We start from the raw sequence: 16,948 nt of genomic DNA, 5'->3' as shown, positions 1-16,948 counted from the left end.
TTAGCGAGGTAGCGTTGAGAACAGAGGACTGGGCCCTTGAGGGAATATCCTCACCTGGGCCCCTTCTCTGTTCCCTCTTTTGGAAAATTAAAAAAAAAAAAAAAAGTGAGAGGGGAGGATTTCCAGCCCCCCGCTCCCTCCCCTTTTAGTCGCCTTCTACGACACGCAGGGAATACGTGGGAAGTATTCTTTCTCCCCTATCCCCAGGGATATATATATATATATATATATATATATATATATATATATATATATATATATATATATATATATATTTTTTTTTTTTTTTTTTCAAACTATTCGCCATTTCCCACGTCAGCAAGGTAGCGTTAAGAACAGAGGACTGGGCCTCTGAGGGAAAATCCCCACCTGGCCCCCTTCTCTCTTCCTTCTTTTGGAAAATAAAAAAAAAAAAAGAGGGGAGGATTTCCAGCCCCCTGCTCCCTCCCCCTTTTTTTTTTTTTTTTTTTTATACTAATCACCATTTCCCGCATTAGCGAGGTAGCATTAAGAACAGAGGATGAGGACTGGGCCTTTGAGGGAATATCCTCACCTGGCCCCTTTCTCTGTTTCTTCTTTTGGAAAAAAAAAAAATGAGGGGAGGATTTCCAGCCTCCCGCTCCCTTCCCTTTTAGTCGCCTTCTACGACACGCAGGGAATACGTGGGAAGTATTCTTTCTCCCCTATCCCCAGGGATATATATATGTATATATATATATATATATATATATATATATATATATATATATATATATATATATATATATATATATATATATATATGGATTTGTATGTAGCATTTATGGATCTGGAGAAGGCATATGATAGAGTTGATAGAGATGCTCTGTGGAAGGTATTAAGAATATATGGTGTGGGAGGCAAGTTGTTAGAAGCAGTGAAAAGTTTATATCGAGGATGTAAGGCATGTGTACGTGTAGGAAGAGAGGAAAGTGATTGGTTCTCGGTGAATGTAGGTTTGCGTCAGGGGTGTGTGATGTCTCCATGGTTGTTTAATTTGTTCATGGATGGGGTTGTTAAGGAGGTGAATGCAAGAGTTTTGGAAAGAGGGGCAAGTATGAAGTCTGTTGGGGATGAGAGAGCTTGGGAAGTGAGTCAGTTGTTGTTCGCTGATGATACTGTGCTGGTGGCTGATTCATGTGAGAAACTGCAGAAGCTGGTGACTGAGTTTGGTAAAGTGTGTGAAAGAAGAAAGTTAAGAGTAAATGTGAATAAGAGCAAGGTTATTAGGTACAGTAGGGTTGAGGGTCAAGTCAATTGGGAGGTGAGTTTGAATGGAGAAAAACTGGAGGAAGTGAAGTGTATGGGGGTGGGTTGGGCCATTTCTTTCGTCTGTTTCCTTGCGCTACCTCGCAAACACAGGAGACAGCGACAAAGCAAAAAAAAAAATATATATATATATATGTGAGAAACTGCAGAAGCTGGTGACTGAATTTGGTAAAGTGTGTGAAAGAAGAAAGTTAAGAGTAAATGTGAATAAGAGCAAGGTAATTAGGTACAGTAGGGTTGAGGGTCAAGTCAATTGGGAGGTAAGTTTGAATGGAGAAAAACTGGAGGAAGTAAAGTGTTTTAGATATCTGGGAGTGGATCTGGCAGTGGATGGAACCATGGAAGCGGAAGTGAATCATAGGGTGGAGGAGGGGGCGAAAATTCTGGGAGCCTTGAAGAATGTGTGGAAGTCGAGAACATTATCTTGGAAAGCAAAAATGGGTATGTTTGAAGGAATAGTGGTTCCAACAATGTTGTATGGTTGCGAGGCGTGGGCTATGGATAGAGTTGTGCGCAGGAGGATGGATGTGCTGGAAATGAGATGTTTGAGGACAATGTGTGGTGTGAGGTGGTTTGATCGAGTAAGTAACGTAAGGGTAAGAGAGATGTGTGGAAATGAAAAGAGCGTGGTTGAGAGAGCAGAAGAGGGTGTTTTGAAATGGTTTGGGCACATGGAGAGAATGAGTGAGGGAAGATTGACCAAGAGGATATATGTGTCGGAGGTGGAGGGAACGAGGAGAAGTGGGAGACTAAATTGGAGGTGGAAAGATGGAGTGAAAAAGATTTTGTGTGATCGGGGCCTGAACATAAAGGAAGGCAAGGAATAGAGTGAATTGGATCGATGTGGTATACCGGGGTTGACGTGCTGCCAGTGGATTGAATTAGGGCATGTGAAGCGTCTCGGGTGAACCATGGAAAGCTGTGTAGGTATGTATATTTGCGTGTGTGGACGTGTGTGTGTACAGTATACATTGTGTATGGGGGTGGGTTGGGCCATTTCTTTCGTCTGTTTCCTTGCGCTACCTCGCAAACGCGGGAGACAGAAAAAAAAAAAAAAAATATATATATATATATATATATATTCCTCTTTTAACAATATTTTCTCACAACTGACAAAAATGTAAGATCTTTTCATGTTTATTTTATTCATGTTCTCTTGCTAATTTTAGTTACTATATTTTTATCATCAGGGCAATTTAGTCCAGAGTAATTTGGTGAACTAAGTCTTAATATTGTTCCATTGGTTATGCCCAACCTTACAAGTTTTTGTCTTGTAATTAGTTTCTGGTTTAGGCACCTAAATCTGGCATGCACAATTCACACTAGAAAAGGTGAGAATTCTTTCTAATAGTACCTGACACAAGAGGTAGTGATTGCTGATGGAAATCTTATCACTTTGCTTTATAATATAAAGGAATTCAGGCACTATCCTCAGATTTAAAATCACTGGTATTGGTGAACACTAGTTCTTAACGTTCTTGCTGGTTTAAGCAACCAGAAAAAATCTGCAGGAGATTTTACTAAAGTTATTTAGGGATCAAAATGAAAGCTTCTTCCCATTCCACTTAAAATTTTGCACTTAAAAACTGCAACTAAGCAATCACAGGCGAGAGTAAAAGAGAAGGTAAGGGGTTATGATAGTAGTTCGCATCATATCACTAACTTCAGAGGAGCTTACCAATTTAATTTTGTCATCGTCACACTCCATCCACATACTTTCCTCATCCACCTTACTGCTTTCTTCTACATCTATGTGACCATTTAAGACTTATTGGGGACGGATGTGGTCCAACTGTAGTCCACAACATTTCATCCACTGACAGTCTACTTTGCCACTGTTGGCTGGTTGTAGCTGTGACTGATGTTGTAGTTGCTGTTCTGGGCATTTTGATGATTGCAGGGCACTCAAGCGAACAAATGACAAATAGTGTCCAGATGATAAAGTAGCTCCAAGGTGACAAACAAGAGCTGTGAGATGGTAAGGTAGATGTACTGATGTTTTAAACTTATTACTAGAGCTAGATCTAGGTCCTCTGTTATCCTGTCCTACTTCAACTAATGACTGCCTCCGAATCTGTTCTGAGATACAACCCCGGCAGAAGCAAGACAGTTCTAATGGAGCTGGCATAGCTTCACTGCACTTGGCAGTAAACATATTCCTATGATATGAACTGAATCTTTTGACATGAATTACAAGGTGATGTGGTAACTGTGAGTAGTGGACGGAACGACGAGCCTCATTGTGATGAAAGCAGTGGTCACACCAATATTTATTGTTATCTCGCAAGCATTCTTCCTCACAGAGAGCCGACATAAACACTTGTGGCTCACTCACATTTTCATCCTCATCAAAATCAGCCTTAGTTTTAACAGGAACACACACTTCCAGGAAACTTTCTTCACGACCCGTAACTTGCTCACACTCCGAGCAACGGCCAACAAATTTAGAACCAACAACATCAACAGCCTTACTAGAGTCTTCTTCAATGGCCTGTATTCTCTCAGATCTCCTATGCAATCTTTTGCGTTCTGGAGGACCTAAGTCATCCTCATGCTCATTTCCCATTTGCATACAGAAATACCTTGAAAAGTTGTAGCTCTAACAATTTGATGGTGGAAATTAGTGCTTATTGTTGTGAAAGTTAAACACCGCACATTGAGACGGTTCTTCAGCACATTCTAACAGTGAATAAGTGTTTATGTGTTGTTCTGATGATATCCTCATTGTAAAAGTAAGCATTGAAATTCTAATATTACATTAATACTTGAGTGTCAGATGTCTTTATTTACTTAGAAAAAAGAATGAACAAGGTTTATTATTGGATTGTGTTTTCAACTCATAATTGTCGTCAAAACTTCCAATGCAAGCTTTATCTCGTTATAAGTATGGGTAGTTTTCTCTTGTGAATAAGAAAGTTTCTTAATATATTTTTATATTTAACTGACTTTGAAAACTGTGTAGAAATTATTAACTGTGATTAATAGGTAGCATTTATACAAACTTACATTTTTACACAAATGTAAAATGTGCTGAAATATGCACATAACAGTGTATAATAGTAGTTACATATCCACAAAGGTCAGGTTTTTCTGTATTTCATTGCCATAAACTAGAGGTGTAGATCTGAAATGGGAAAATTGCAGTGTGATGAGGACATAGCATCAACATTGTTATTAGTGAGGACCAAGTCAATCAGTATCACATTTTTAAAGGATGTATATTTGTAATATTTATGCCATGCTTCATTTGATATCTTATATAGTTCTGAAAATTCTGGTAAATAATTCAGAGCAGGGAGAGATTCTTGCATTTTACATAAGGAATTTTTGATTTTAGTGATTTTCATGGTATATATACACAGTATAACTTCATGCCACATTCTCCCCTAAAGACAAGTTTGTAAGAATAGTAAACTAATTCAATCTTTTGAAATTTTTTACAGTTGCTGCCTACTTTTAGTAAAGGTAGATGTGCTTGGAAACACAGCCTATATGAAACACAGGGATTTTACTGCTGCTGCATAGTTGCAGTTTTTTTTATTGATGATAGATTATTGCTTACAAATACAGTTTTACATTTATTTTAAGATGGTTACTTGTAACGGGTGCTGTAATCTCGATATGTCTAATAAATTGCTGATAATACCATTTAATAGGCATGTCTTTTTGGTAATAAGGATAGAGCAGTATGGTGCAGTGTGGAATACAGGGGACAGCAAGCTGTCAATGGGCTGAACCAGGGGATATAGGGCAGATAGGGGAAACCACGAAAAGGACTGTGGAGCCAGTTTGTGGATAGGAGCAATAGTTATAATATACAATATATGACAGCTAGAGTGGATATGATTGAATAACGCCATTTCTTTGTTTCGGATGCAACCTCACTAATGCAAGAAGTGAACATGTGTGAAAAAATCATGTGTTTGCTATTCCCCACATTAGCCAAGTAGCCCAAAGAACAGATGAAGAAATGGCCTCATTTGCTCACATTCAATCTCTAGCTGTAGTATAAAATGTGCCGAAACCAGAGCCTTCTATCCTCTCAGGTCCTACAGACTTACTACTCAATTGCCCTGCACCTGCAACACAGCACCTTATTACTTATGGCCTTTACCAGTGGACATGGCCAGCTTAATGAGAGGTGCAGGAGCCTCATAAAGATAGAGGGGACACCTAGAGCAGCAAGCAAGAATATATATATATATGGGGATAGGGGATTAAGAATACTTCCCACGTATTCCCTGCGTGTCGTAGAAGGCGACTAAAAGGGGAGGGAGCGGGGGGCTGGAAATCCTCCCCTGTCGTTTTTTTTTTAATTTTCCAAAAGAAGGAACAGAGGGGGCCAGGTGAGGATATTCCAAAAAAGGCTCAGTCCTCTGTTCTTAACGCTACCTCGCTAACGCGGGAAATGGCGAATAGTTTGAAAGAAAAAAAAGAAAAGATATATATTTTTGCTTTGTCGCTGTCTCCTGCGTTTGCAAGGTAGCGCAAGGAAACAGACGAAAGAAATGGCCTAACCCACCCCCATATATGTACGTCCACACACGCAAAATATACATACCTACACAGCTTTCCATGGTTTATCCCAGATGCTTCACATGCCCTGATTCAATCCACGGACAGTACGTCAACCCCGGTATACCACATCGATCCAATTCACTCTATTCCTTGCCCTCCTTTCACCCTCCTGCATGTTCAGGCCCCGATCACACAAAATCTTTTTCACTCCATCTTTCCACCTCCAATTTGGTCTCCCACTTCTCCTCGTTCCCTCCACCTCCGACACATATATCCTCTTGGTCAATCTTTCCTCACTCATTCTCTCCATGTGCTCAAACCATTTCAAAACACCCTCTTCTGCTCTCTCAACCACGCTCTTTTTATTTCCACACATCTCTCTTACCCTTACATTACTTACTCGATCAAACCACCTCACACCACACTTTGTCCTCAAACATCTCATCTCCAGTACATCCATCCTCCTGCGCACAACTCTATCCATAGCCCACGCCTCGCAACCATACAACATTGTTGGAACCACTATTCCTTCAAACATACCCATTTTTACTTTCCGAGATAATGTTCTCGACTTCCACAAATTCTTCAAGGCTCCCAGAATTTTCGACCCATCCCCCACCGTATGATCCACTCCCGCTTCCATGGTTCCATCCGCTGCCAGATCCACTCCCAGATATCTAAAACACTTTACTTCCTCCAGTTTTTCTCCATTCAAACTTACCTCCCAATTGACTTGACCCTCAACCCTACTGTACCTAATAACCTTCCTATTATTCACATTTACTCTTATCTTTCTTCTTTCACACACTTTACCAAACTCAGTCACCATCTTCTGCAGTTTCTCACATGAATCAGCCACCAGCGCTGTATCATCAGCGAACAACAACTGACTCACTTCCCAAGCTCTCTCATCTCCAACAAACTTCATACTTGCCCCTCTTTCCAAAACTCTTGCATTCACCTCCCTAACAACCACATCCATAAACAAATTAAACAACCATGGAGACATCACACACCCCTGCCGCAAACCTACATTCACTGAGAACCAATCACTTTCCTCTCTTCCTACACGTACACATGCCTTACATCCTCGATAAAACTTTTCACTGCTTCTAACAACTTGCCTCCCACACCATATATTCTTAATACCTTCCACAGAGCATGTCTATCAACTCTATCATATGCCTTCTCCAGATCCATAAATGCTACATACAAATCCATTTGGTTTTCTAAGTATTTCTCACATACATTCTTCAAAGGAATGAGGAATGTAGCAGTTGAGGGAATAATTGGTAGTACATGGGGTGTTCAGTGTTGTAAATGGAAATGGTTAAGAGCTTGTAGATTTATGTGCTGAAAAAGGACTGGTGATTGGGATTACCTGGTTTAAAAAGCGAGATATACATAAGTATACGTATATAAGTAGGAGAGATGGCCAGAGAGCATTATTGGATTTTGTGTTAATTGACAGGCGTGCGAAACAGAGACTTTTGGATGGTAATGTGCTGAGAGGTGCAACTGGAGGGATGTCTGATCATTATCTTGTGGAGGCAAAGCTGAAGATTTGTATGGGTTTTCAGAAAACAAGAGAGAATTTTGGGGTGAAGAGGGTGGTGAGAGTAAGTGACCTTGGGAAGGAGACTTGTGTGAGGAAGTACCAGGAGAGACTGAGTACAGAATGGAAAAAAGTGAGAACAAAGGAGGTAAGGGGAGTGGGGGAGGAATGGGATGTATTTAGGGAAGCAGTGATGGCTTGCGCAAAAGATGCTTGTGGCATGAGAAGCGTGGGAGGTGGGTTGATTAGAAAGGGTAGTGAGTGGTGGGATGAAGAAGTAAGATTATTAGTGAAAGACAAGAGAGAGGCATTTGGACGATTTTTGCAGGGAAAAAATGCAAATGAGTGGGAGATGTATAAAAGAAAGAGACAGGAGGTCAAGAGAAAGGTGCAAGAGGTGAAAAAGAGGGCAAATGAGAGGTGGGGTGAGAGAGTATCAATAAATTTTAAGGAGAATAAAAAGATGTTCAGGAAGGAGGTAAATAAAGTGTGTAAGACAAGGGAGCAAATGGGAACTTAAGTGAAGGGGGCTAATGGGGAGGTGATAACAAGTAGTGGTGATGTGAGAAGGAGATGGAGTGAGTATTTTGAAGGTTTGTTGAATGTGTTTGATGATAGAGTGGCAAATATAGGGTGTTTTGGTCGAAGCGGTGTGCAAAGTGAGAGCGTTAGGGAAAATGATTTGGTAAACAGAGAAGAGGTAGTAAAAGCTTTACGGAAGATGAAAGCCAGCAAGGCAGCAGGTTTGGATGGTATTGCAGTGGAATTTATTAAAAAAGGCGGTGACTGTATTGTTGACGGGTTGGTAAGGTTATGTAATGGGGATAGGGGAGAAAGAATACTTCCCACACATTCCTCACGTGTCGTAGAAGGCGACTAAAGGGGACGGGAGTGGGGGGCCAGAAACCCTCCCCTCCTTGTATTTCAACTTTCTAAAAGGGGGTAACAGAAGGAGTCATGCGAGGAGTGCTCATCCTCCTCGAAGGCTCAGATTGGGGTGTCTAAATGTGTGTGGATGTAACCAACATGAGAAAAAAGGAGAGATTGGTAGTATGTTTGAGGAAAGGAACCTGGATGTTTTGGCTCTGAGTGAAACGAAGCTCAAGGGTAAAAGGAAAGAGTGGTTTGGGAATGTCTTGGGAGTAAAGTCAGGGGTTAGTGAGAGGAGAAGAGCAAGGGAAGGAGTAGCATTACTCCTGAATCAGGAGTTGTGGGAGTATGTGTTAGAGTGTAAAATAGTAAATTCTAGATTGATATGGGTAAAACTGAAAGTTGATGGAGAGAGATGGGTGATTATTGGTGCATATGCACCTGGGCATGAGAAGAAAGATCATGAGAGGCAAGTGTTTTGGGAGCAGCTGAATGAGTGTGTTAGTGGTTTTGATGCATGAAACTGGGTTATAGTGATGGGTGATTTGAATGCAAAGGTGAGTAATGTGGCAGTTGAGGGAATAATTGGTATACATGGGGTGTTCAGTGTTGTAAATGGAAATGGTGAAGAGCTTGTAGATTTATGTGCTGAAAAAGGACTGGTGATTGGGAATACCTGGTTTAAAAAGCGAGATATACACAAGTATACGTATGTAAGTAGGAGAGATGGCCAGAGAGCGTTATTGGACCACGTGTTAATTGATATACGCACGAAAGAGAGACTTTTGGATGTTAATGTGCTGAGAGGTGCAACTGGAGTGATGTCTGATCATTATCTTGTGGAGGCGAAGGTGAAGATTTGTGGGGGTTTTCAGAAAAGAAGAGAGAATGTTGGGGTGAAGAGAGTGGTGAGAGTAAGTGAGCTTGGGTAGGAGACTTGTGTGAGGAAGTACCAGGAGAGACTGAGTACAGAATGGAAAAAGGTGAGAACAAAGGAGGTAAGGGGAGTGGGGGAGGAATGGGATGTATTTAGGGAAGCAGTGATGGCTTGCGCAAAAGATGCTTGTGGCATGAGAAGCGTGGGAGGTGGGTTGATTAGAAAGGGTAGTGAGTTGTGGGATGAAGAAGTAAGATTATTAGTGAAAGAGAAGAGAGAGGCATTTGGACGATTTTTGCAGGGAAAAAATGCAAATGAGTGGGAGATGTATAAAAGAAAGAGGCAGGAGGTCAAGAGAAAGGTGCAAGAGGTGAAAAAGAGGACAAATGAGAGTTGGGGTGAGAGAGTATCATTAAATTTCAGGGAGAATAAAAAGATGTTTTGGAAGGAGATAAATAAAGTGCGTAAGATAAGGGAGCAAATGGGAACTTAAGTGAAGGGGGCTAATGGGGAGGTGATAACAAGTAGTGGTAATGTGAGAAGGACATGGAGTGAGTATTTTGAAGGTTTGTTGAATGTGTGTGATGATAGAGTGGCAGATATAGGGTGTTTTGGTTGAGGTGGTGTGCAAAGTGAGAGGGTTAGGGAAAATGATTTGGTAAATAGAGAAGAGGTAGTAAAAGCTTTACGGAAGATGAAAGCCGGCAAGGCAGCAGGTTTGGATGGTATTGCTTTGGAATTTATTAAAAAAGGGGGTGACTGTATTGTTGACTGGTTGGTAAGGTTATTTAATGTATGTATGACTCATGGTGAGGTGCCTGAGGATTGGCGGAATGCTTGCATAGTGCCATTGTACAAAGGCAAAGGGGATAAGAGTGAGTGCTCAAATTACAGAGGTATAAGTTTGTTGAATAATCCTGGCAGATTATATGGGAGGGTATTGATTGAGAGGGTGAAGGCATGTACAGAGCATCAGATTGGGGAATAGTGTGGTGTCATAAGTGGTAGAGGATGTGTGGATCAGGTGTTTGCTTTGAATAATGTGTGAGAAATACTTAGAAATGCAAATGGATTTGTGTGTAGCATTTATGGATCAGGAGAAGGCATATGATAGAGTTGATAGAGATGCTCTGTGGAAGATTTTAAGAATATATGGTGTGGGAGGCAAGTTGTTAGAAGCAGTGAAAAGTTTTTATCGAGGATGTAAGTCATGTGTACATGTAGGAAGAGAGGAGAGTAATTGGTTCTCGGTGAATGCAGGTTTGCAGCAGGAGTGTGTGATGTCTCCATGGTTGTTTAATTTGTTTATGGATGGGGTTGTTAGGGAGGTGAATGCAATAGTTTTGGAAAGAGGGGCAAATATGCAGTCTGTTGTGGATGAGAGAGCTTGGGAAGTGAGTCAGTTGTTGTTCGCTGATGATACAGCGCTGGTGGCTGATTCATTTAAGAAACTGCAGAAGCTGGTGCCTGAGTTTGGTAAAGTGTGTGAAAGAAGAAAGTTAGAGTAAATATGAATAAGAGCAAGGTTATTAGGTACAGGAGGGTTGAGGGTCAAGTCAATTGGGAGGTAAGTTTGAATGGAGAAAAACCGGAGGAAGTAAAGTGTTTTAGATATCTGGGAGTGGATCTGGCAGCGGATGGAACCATGGAAGCGGAAGTGAATCATAGGGTGGGGGAGGGAGCGAAAATTCTGGAAGCCTTGAAGAATGTGTGGAAGTTGAGAACATTATCTCGGAAAGCAAGAATGGGTATGTTTGAAGGAATAGTGGTTCCAACAATGTTGTATGGTTGCAAGGTGTGGGCTATGGATAGAGTTGTGCGCAGGAGGGTGGATGTGCTGGAAATGAGATGTTTGAGGACAATATGTGGTGTGAGGTGGTTTGATCGAGTAAGTAATATAAGGGTAAGAGAGATGTGTGGAAATAAAAAGAGTGTGGTTGAGAGAGCAGAAGAGGGTGTTTTGAAATGGTTTGGTCACATGGAGAGAATGAGTGGGGAAAGATTGACCTAGAGGATATATGTGTCAGAGGTGGAGGGAACGAGAAGAAGTGGGAGACCAAATTGGAGGTGGAAAGATGGAGTGAAAAAGATTTTGAGTGATCGGGGCCTGAACATGCAGGAGGGTGAAAGGCGTGCAAGGAATAGAGTGAATTGGACGATGTGGTATACCGGGGTCGACGTGCTGTCAGTGGATTGAAACATGGCATGTGAAGTGTCTGGGGTAAACTATGGAAAGTTGTGTGGGGCTTGGATATGGAAAGGGAGCTGTGGTTTCCGTGCATTATTACATGACAGCTAGAGACTGAGTGTGAACGAATGGGGCCTTTGGTGTTTTTTCCTAGCGCTACCTCGCACACATGAGGGGGAAGGGGGTTGATATTCCATGTGTGGCGAGGTGGCGATGGGAACAGATAAAGGCAGAAAGTATGAATTATGTACATGTGTATATATGTATATGTCTGTGTGTACATATATATGTGTACATTGAGATGCATAGGTATGTATATTTGCATGTGTGGACGTGTATGTATATACATGTGTATGTGGGCGGGTTGGGCCATTCTTTCGTCTGTTTCCTTGCGCTGCCTCACTAACGTGGGAGACAGCGACAAAGCAAAATAAATATAAATATGATTCATGGTGAGGTGCCTGAGGATTGGTGGAATGCTTGCATAGTGCCATTTTACATAGGGAAAGGGGATTAGAGTGAGTGCTCAAATTACAGAGGTATAAGTTTGTTTAGTATTCCTGGTAAATTATCTGAGAGTGTATTGATTGAGAGGGTGAAGTCATGTAGAGAGCATCAGATTGGGGAAGAGCAGTGTGGTTTCAGAAGTGGTAGAGGATGTGTGGATCAGGTGTTTGCTTTGAAGAATGTATGTGAGAAATACTTAGAAAAGCAAATGGATTTGTATGCAGCATTTATGGATCTGGAGAAGGCATATGATAGAGTTGATAGAGATTCTCTGTGAAAGGTATTAAGAATATATGGTGTGGGAGGCAAGTTGTTAGAAGCAGTGAAAAGTTTTTATTGAGGATGTAAGGCATGTGTATGTGTAGGAAGAGAGGAAAGTGATTGGTTCTCATTGAATGTAGGTTTGCGGCTGGGGTGTGTGATGTCTCCATGGCTGTTTAATTTGTTTATGGATGTGGTTGTTAGGGAGGTGAATGCAAGAGTTTTGGAAAGAGGGGCAAGTATGCAGTCTGTTGGTGATGAGAGAGCTTGGGAAGTGAGTCATTGTTGTTCGCTGATTATACAGCGCTGGTGGCTGATTCATGTGAGAAACTGCAGAAGCTGGTGACTGAGTTTGGTGAAGTGTGTGAAAGAAGAAAGTTAAGAGTAAATGTGAATAAGAGCAAGTCTATTAGGTACAGTAGGGTTGAGGGTCAAGTCAGTTGGGAGGTAAGTTTGAATGGAGAAATACTGGAGGAAGTAAAGTGTTTTAGATATCTGGGGGTGGATCTGGCAGCGGATGCAACCATGGAAGTGGAAGTGAATCATAGGGTGGGGGAGGGGGCGAAAATCCTGGGAGCCTTGAAGGATGTGTGGAAGTCGAGAACATTATCTCGGAAAGCAAGAATGGGTGTTTGAAGGAATAGTGGTTCCAACAATGTTGTATGGTTGTGAGGCGTGGGCTATGGATAGAGTTGTGCGCAGGAGGGTGGATGTGCTGGAAATGAGATGTTTGAGGACAATATGTGGTGTGAGGTGGTTTGATCAATCAAGTAATGTAAGGGTAAGAGAGATGTGTGGAAATAAAAGGAGCGTGGTTGAGAGAGCAGAATAGGGTGTTTTGAAATGGTTTGGGCACATGGAGAGAATGAGTGAGGAAAGATTGACCAAGAGGATATATGTGTCGGAGGTGGAGGGAACGAGGAGAAGTGGGAGACCAAATTGGAGGTGGAAAGATGGAGTGAAAAAGATTTTGTGTGATCGGGGCCTGAACATGCAGGAGGGTGAAGGGTGGGCAAGGAATAGAGTGAATTGGATCAATGTGGTATACCGGGGTCGACGTGCTGTCAATGGATTGAATCAGGGCATGTGAAGGGCCTGGGGTAAACCAAGGAAAGTGCTCTGGGGCCTGGATGTGGAAAGGGGGCTGTGGTTTTGGGCATTATTACATGACAGCTAGAGACTGATTGTGAACGAATGGGGCCTTTGTTGTCTTTTCCAAGTGCTACCTTGCACACATGAGGGGGGAGGGGGATGTTATTCCATGTGTGGCAAGGTATCGATGGGAATGAATAAAGGCAGACAGTATGAATTATGTACATGTGTGTATATATATATGTCTGTATGTATATATATGTGTACATTGAGATGTATAGGTATGTATATTTGCGTGTGTGGACGTGTATGTATACACATGTGTATGTGGGTGGGTAGGGCCATTTCTTTCGTCTGTTTCCTTGTGCTACCTCGCAAACACGGGAGACAGCAACAAAGCAAAATATAATGAAAAAATATATATATGTTTGGGAATGTCTTGGGAGTAAAGTCAGTCGTTGGTGAGAGGAGAGGAGCAAAGAAATGAGTAGCAATACTCCTGAAGGTGGAGTTGTGGGAGTGTGTTATAAAGTGTAAGAAAGTAAACTCTCGATTGATATGGGTAGAACTGAGAGAGGATGGAGAGAGATGGGTGATTATTGGTGCTTATTCTCATGGTCAAGCAGCTTTGATGCACTAGACCGGGTTATAGTGATAGGTGATTCGAATGCAAAGTTGAGTAATGTGGAAGTTAAGGGAATAATTGGTGTACATGAGGTATTCAGTGTTGTAAATGGAAATGGTGAAGATCTTGTAGATTTGTGTGCTGAAAAAGGACTAGTGATTGGGAATACCTGGTTTAAAAAGAGAGATGTTCATAAGTATTCATATGTATGTAGGAGAGATGGTGAGAGAGCATTTTTGGATTACGTGTTAATTGATAGGTGCGTGAAAGAGAGACATTTGGATGTTAATGTGCTGAAAGGGGCAACTGGAGGGATGTCTGATCATTATCTTGTGGAGGCAAAGGTGATGATTTGTAGAGATTATCAGAAAAGAGGAGAAAATGTTGGGGTGAAGAGAGTGGTGAGAGTAAGTGAGCTTGGAAAAGACTTGTGTGATGAAATACCAGGAGAGATTGAGTGCAGAATGGAAAAAGGTTAGAGCAAATGTCTTATGGGGAGTGGGGGAGGAATGGGATGTATTTAGGGAAGCAGTGATGGCTTGACAAAAGATTCCTGTGGCATGAGAAAGGTGGGAAGTTGGCAGATGAGAAAGGGTGGTGAGTGGTGGGATGACGAAGTAAGATTGTTAGTGAAAGAAAAGAGAGAGGTACTTGGGCGATTTATGCAGGGAAATGGTGCAAAGAATGAGAGATGTTTAAAACAAAGAGGAAGGAGGTCAAGAGAAAGGTGCAAGAGGTGAAAAAGAGGGCAAATGAGAGTTGGGGTGAGAGAGTATTGTTAGATTTTAGGGAGAATAAAAAGATGTTTTGGAATGTGGTAAATAAAGTGTATAAGACAAGAGAACAATTGGGAACATTGCTGAAGGGGGCTAATGGGGAGGTAATAACACGTAGTGGTGAAGTGAGAATGAGATAGAGTGAGTATTTTGGGGGTTAATAATGAGTAGTGATGAAGTGAGAAAAAGATGGAGTTAGTATTTTGAAGGTTTGTTGAATGTGTTTGATATTAGGGTGCTTTCATCAAGGTGATGTGCGAAGTAAGAACATCAGGGAGAATGGTTTGGTTAACAGAGAAGAGGTAGTGAAAGCTGGCAAGGCAGCGGGTTTGGATGGTATTGCAGTGGAATTTATTAAAAAAGGGATGAGTGTGTTGTTGATTGGTTGGTCAGGATATTCATTGTATGTATGGTTCGTGGTGAAGTGCCTGAGGATTGGCGGAATGCATGCATAGTGCCATTGTACAAAGGCATTGGGGATAAAGATGAGTGTTCAAATTACAGAGTTATAAGTTTGTTTAGTATTCCTGGAAAATTATATGGGAGGGAATTGATTGAGAGGGTGAAGGTATGTACAGAGCATCAGATTGGGGAAGAGCAGTGTGGTTTCAGAAGTGGTGGAGTATGTGTGGACAAGGTATTTGCTTTGAAGAATGTATGTGAGAAGTACTTAGAAAAGCAAATGGATTTGAATGTAGCATTAATGGATATGGAGAAGGCATATGAGAAGAGTTGATAGAGATGCTCTGTGGAAGGTATTAAGAGTATATGGTGTGGGAGATAAGTTGTTAGTACAAATGAAAAGCTTTTATTGAGGATGTAAGGCATGTGTATGAATAGGAAGAGAGGAGAGTGATTGGCTCGCAGTGAATATCAGTTTAGGGCAGGGATGCATGATGTCTCCATGGTTGTTTAATTCATTTATGGATGGGGTTGTTAGGGAGGTGAATGCAAGAGTTTTGGAGAGACGGGCAAGTATTTAGTCTGTTTTGGATTAGAGGCCTTGGGAAGTGAGTCAGTTGTTGTTTGCTGATGATACAGCACTGGTGGCTGATTCGGATGAGAAACTGCAGAAGCTGATGACTGAGTTTGGGAAGGTGTGTGAAAGAAGGAAGCTGAGAGTAAATGTGAATAAGAGCAATGTTATTAGGTTCCGTAGGGTTGAGGGTCAAGTCAGTTGGGAGGTAAGTTTGAGTGGAGAAAAAGTGGAAGAAGTGAAGTGTTTTAGATATCTGGGAGTGGATTTAGCAGCAGATGGAAGCATGGAAGTGGAAGTGACTCACAGGGTGGGGGAGGGGGCGAAGGTTCTGGGAGTGATGAAAAATGTGTGAAAGGCGAGAACGTTATCTCGGAGAGCAAAAATGGGTATGTTTGAAGGAATATTGGTTCAAACAATGTTGTATGGTTGTGAGGGTTGTGCGGAGGAGGGTGGATGTATTGGAAATGAGATGTTTGAGGACAATATGTGGTGTGAGGTGGTTTGATCGAGTAAGTGATAAAAGGGTGAGAGAGATATGTGGTAATAGATAGAGTGTGGTTGAGAGAGAAGAGGGTATATTGAAATAGTTTGGTCACATGGAGTGACTGATTGAGGAAAGATTGACAAAGAGGATATATGTGTCAGAGGTGGAGGGAATGAGGAGAGATGATAGACCAAAGTGGAGGCTGAAGGATGGATTGGAAAAGATTTTGAGTGATCAGGGTCTGAACATACAGGAAGGTGAAAGGCGTGCAAGGAATAGAGTGAATTAGAACAATGTGGTATACCAGGGTCGATGTGCTGTCAATGGATTGAACCAGGGCATATGAAACATCTGGGGTAATTCATGGAAAGTTTTGCAGGGCCTGGATGTGGAAAGTTAGCTGTGGTTTCTGTGCATTATACATGACAGCTAGAGACTGTGAACGAATGTGGCCTTTGTTGTCTTTCCCTAGCGCTACCTTGTGCATGTGCATGGGGATTGGGGGGTGCCATTTCATTTGTGGTGGGGTAGCGATGGAAATGGATGAAGGCAGCAAGTATGGATATGTACATGTGTATATATGTATATGTCTGTGTATGTATATGTATGCATACATTGAAAGGTATGTAAATATGCGTGTGTGTGGGCGTTTATGTTTATTCATATGTATGCTGGTGGATTGGGCCATACTTTCATCTTTTTCCTTGTGCTACCTTGCTTTTGCGGGAGACAGCGACTAAGTATGATAAAAATAGAATATATATAAACTATTTCATTATACTTAATCGGTGTTTCCTGCATCAGTGAGGTAGCACCAGGAAACAGATGAAGAATGTCCCATCTACTAATATACACACATTTGTATATAAACACCCATACACGCACATACATATACATATCAACATATGCATACATATACATACGCATAC

General features: G+C 41.6%; 2 protein-coding genes across 2 annotated transcripts in view; one reads left to right on the top strand and one right to left on the bottom strand.

The window, feature by feature from the left end:
* The window catches only part of LOC139755483 (2-oxoadipate dehydrogenase complex component E1-like), a 526,829-nt gene that overhangs the window by 403,725 nt on the left and 106,156 nt on the right, over window positions 1-16,948 (top strand). The window lies entirely within an intron of this gene.
* Window positions 2,750-3,853, bottom strand: LOC139755451 (ubiquitin carboxyl-terminal hydrolase 1-like). Its single transcript, XM_071673761.1, is given in 1 exon segment — window positions 2,750-3,853. A coding segment is annotated over 1 exon segment (966 nt). The 3' UTR covers window positions 2,750-2,887.

The sequence above is a fragment of the Panulirus ornatus genome, chromosome 19, assembly GCF_036320965.1.
Source record: "Panulirus ornatus isolate Po-2019 chromosome 19, ASM3632096v1, whole genome shotgun sequence".
NCBI lineage: Eukaryota > Metazoa > Arthropoda > Malacostraca > Decapoda > Palinuridae > Panulirus > Panulirus ornatus.
This window is presented reverse-complemented; position numbering and strand designations above follow the sequence as displayed.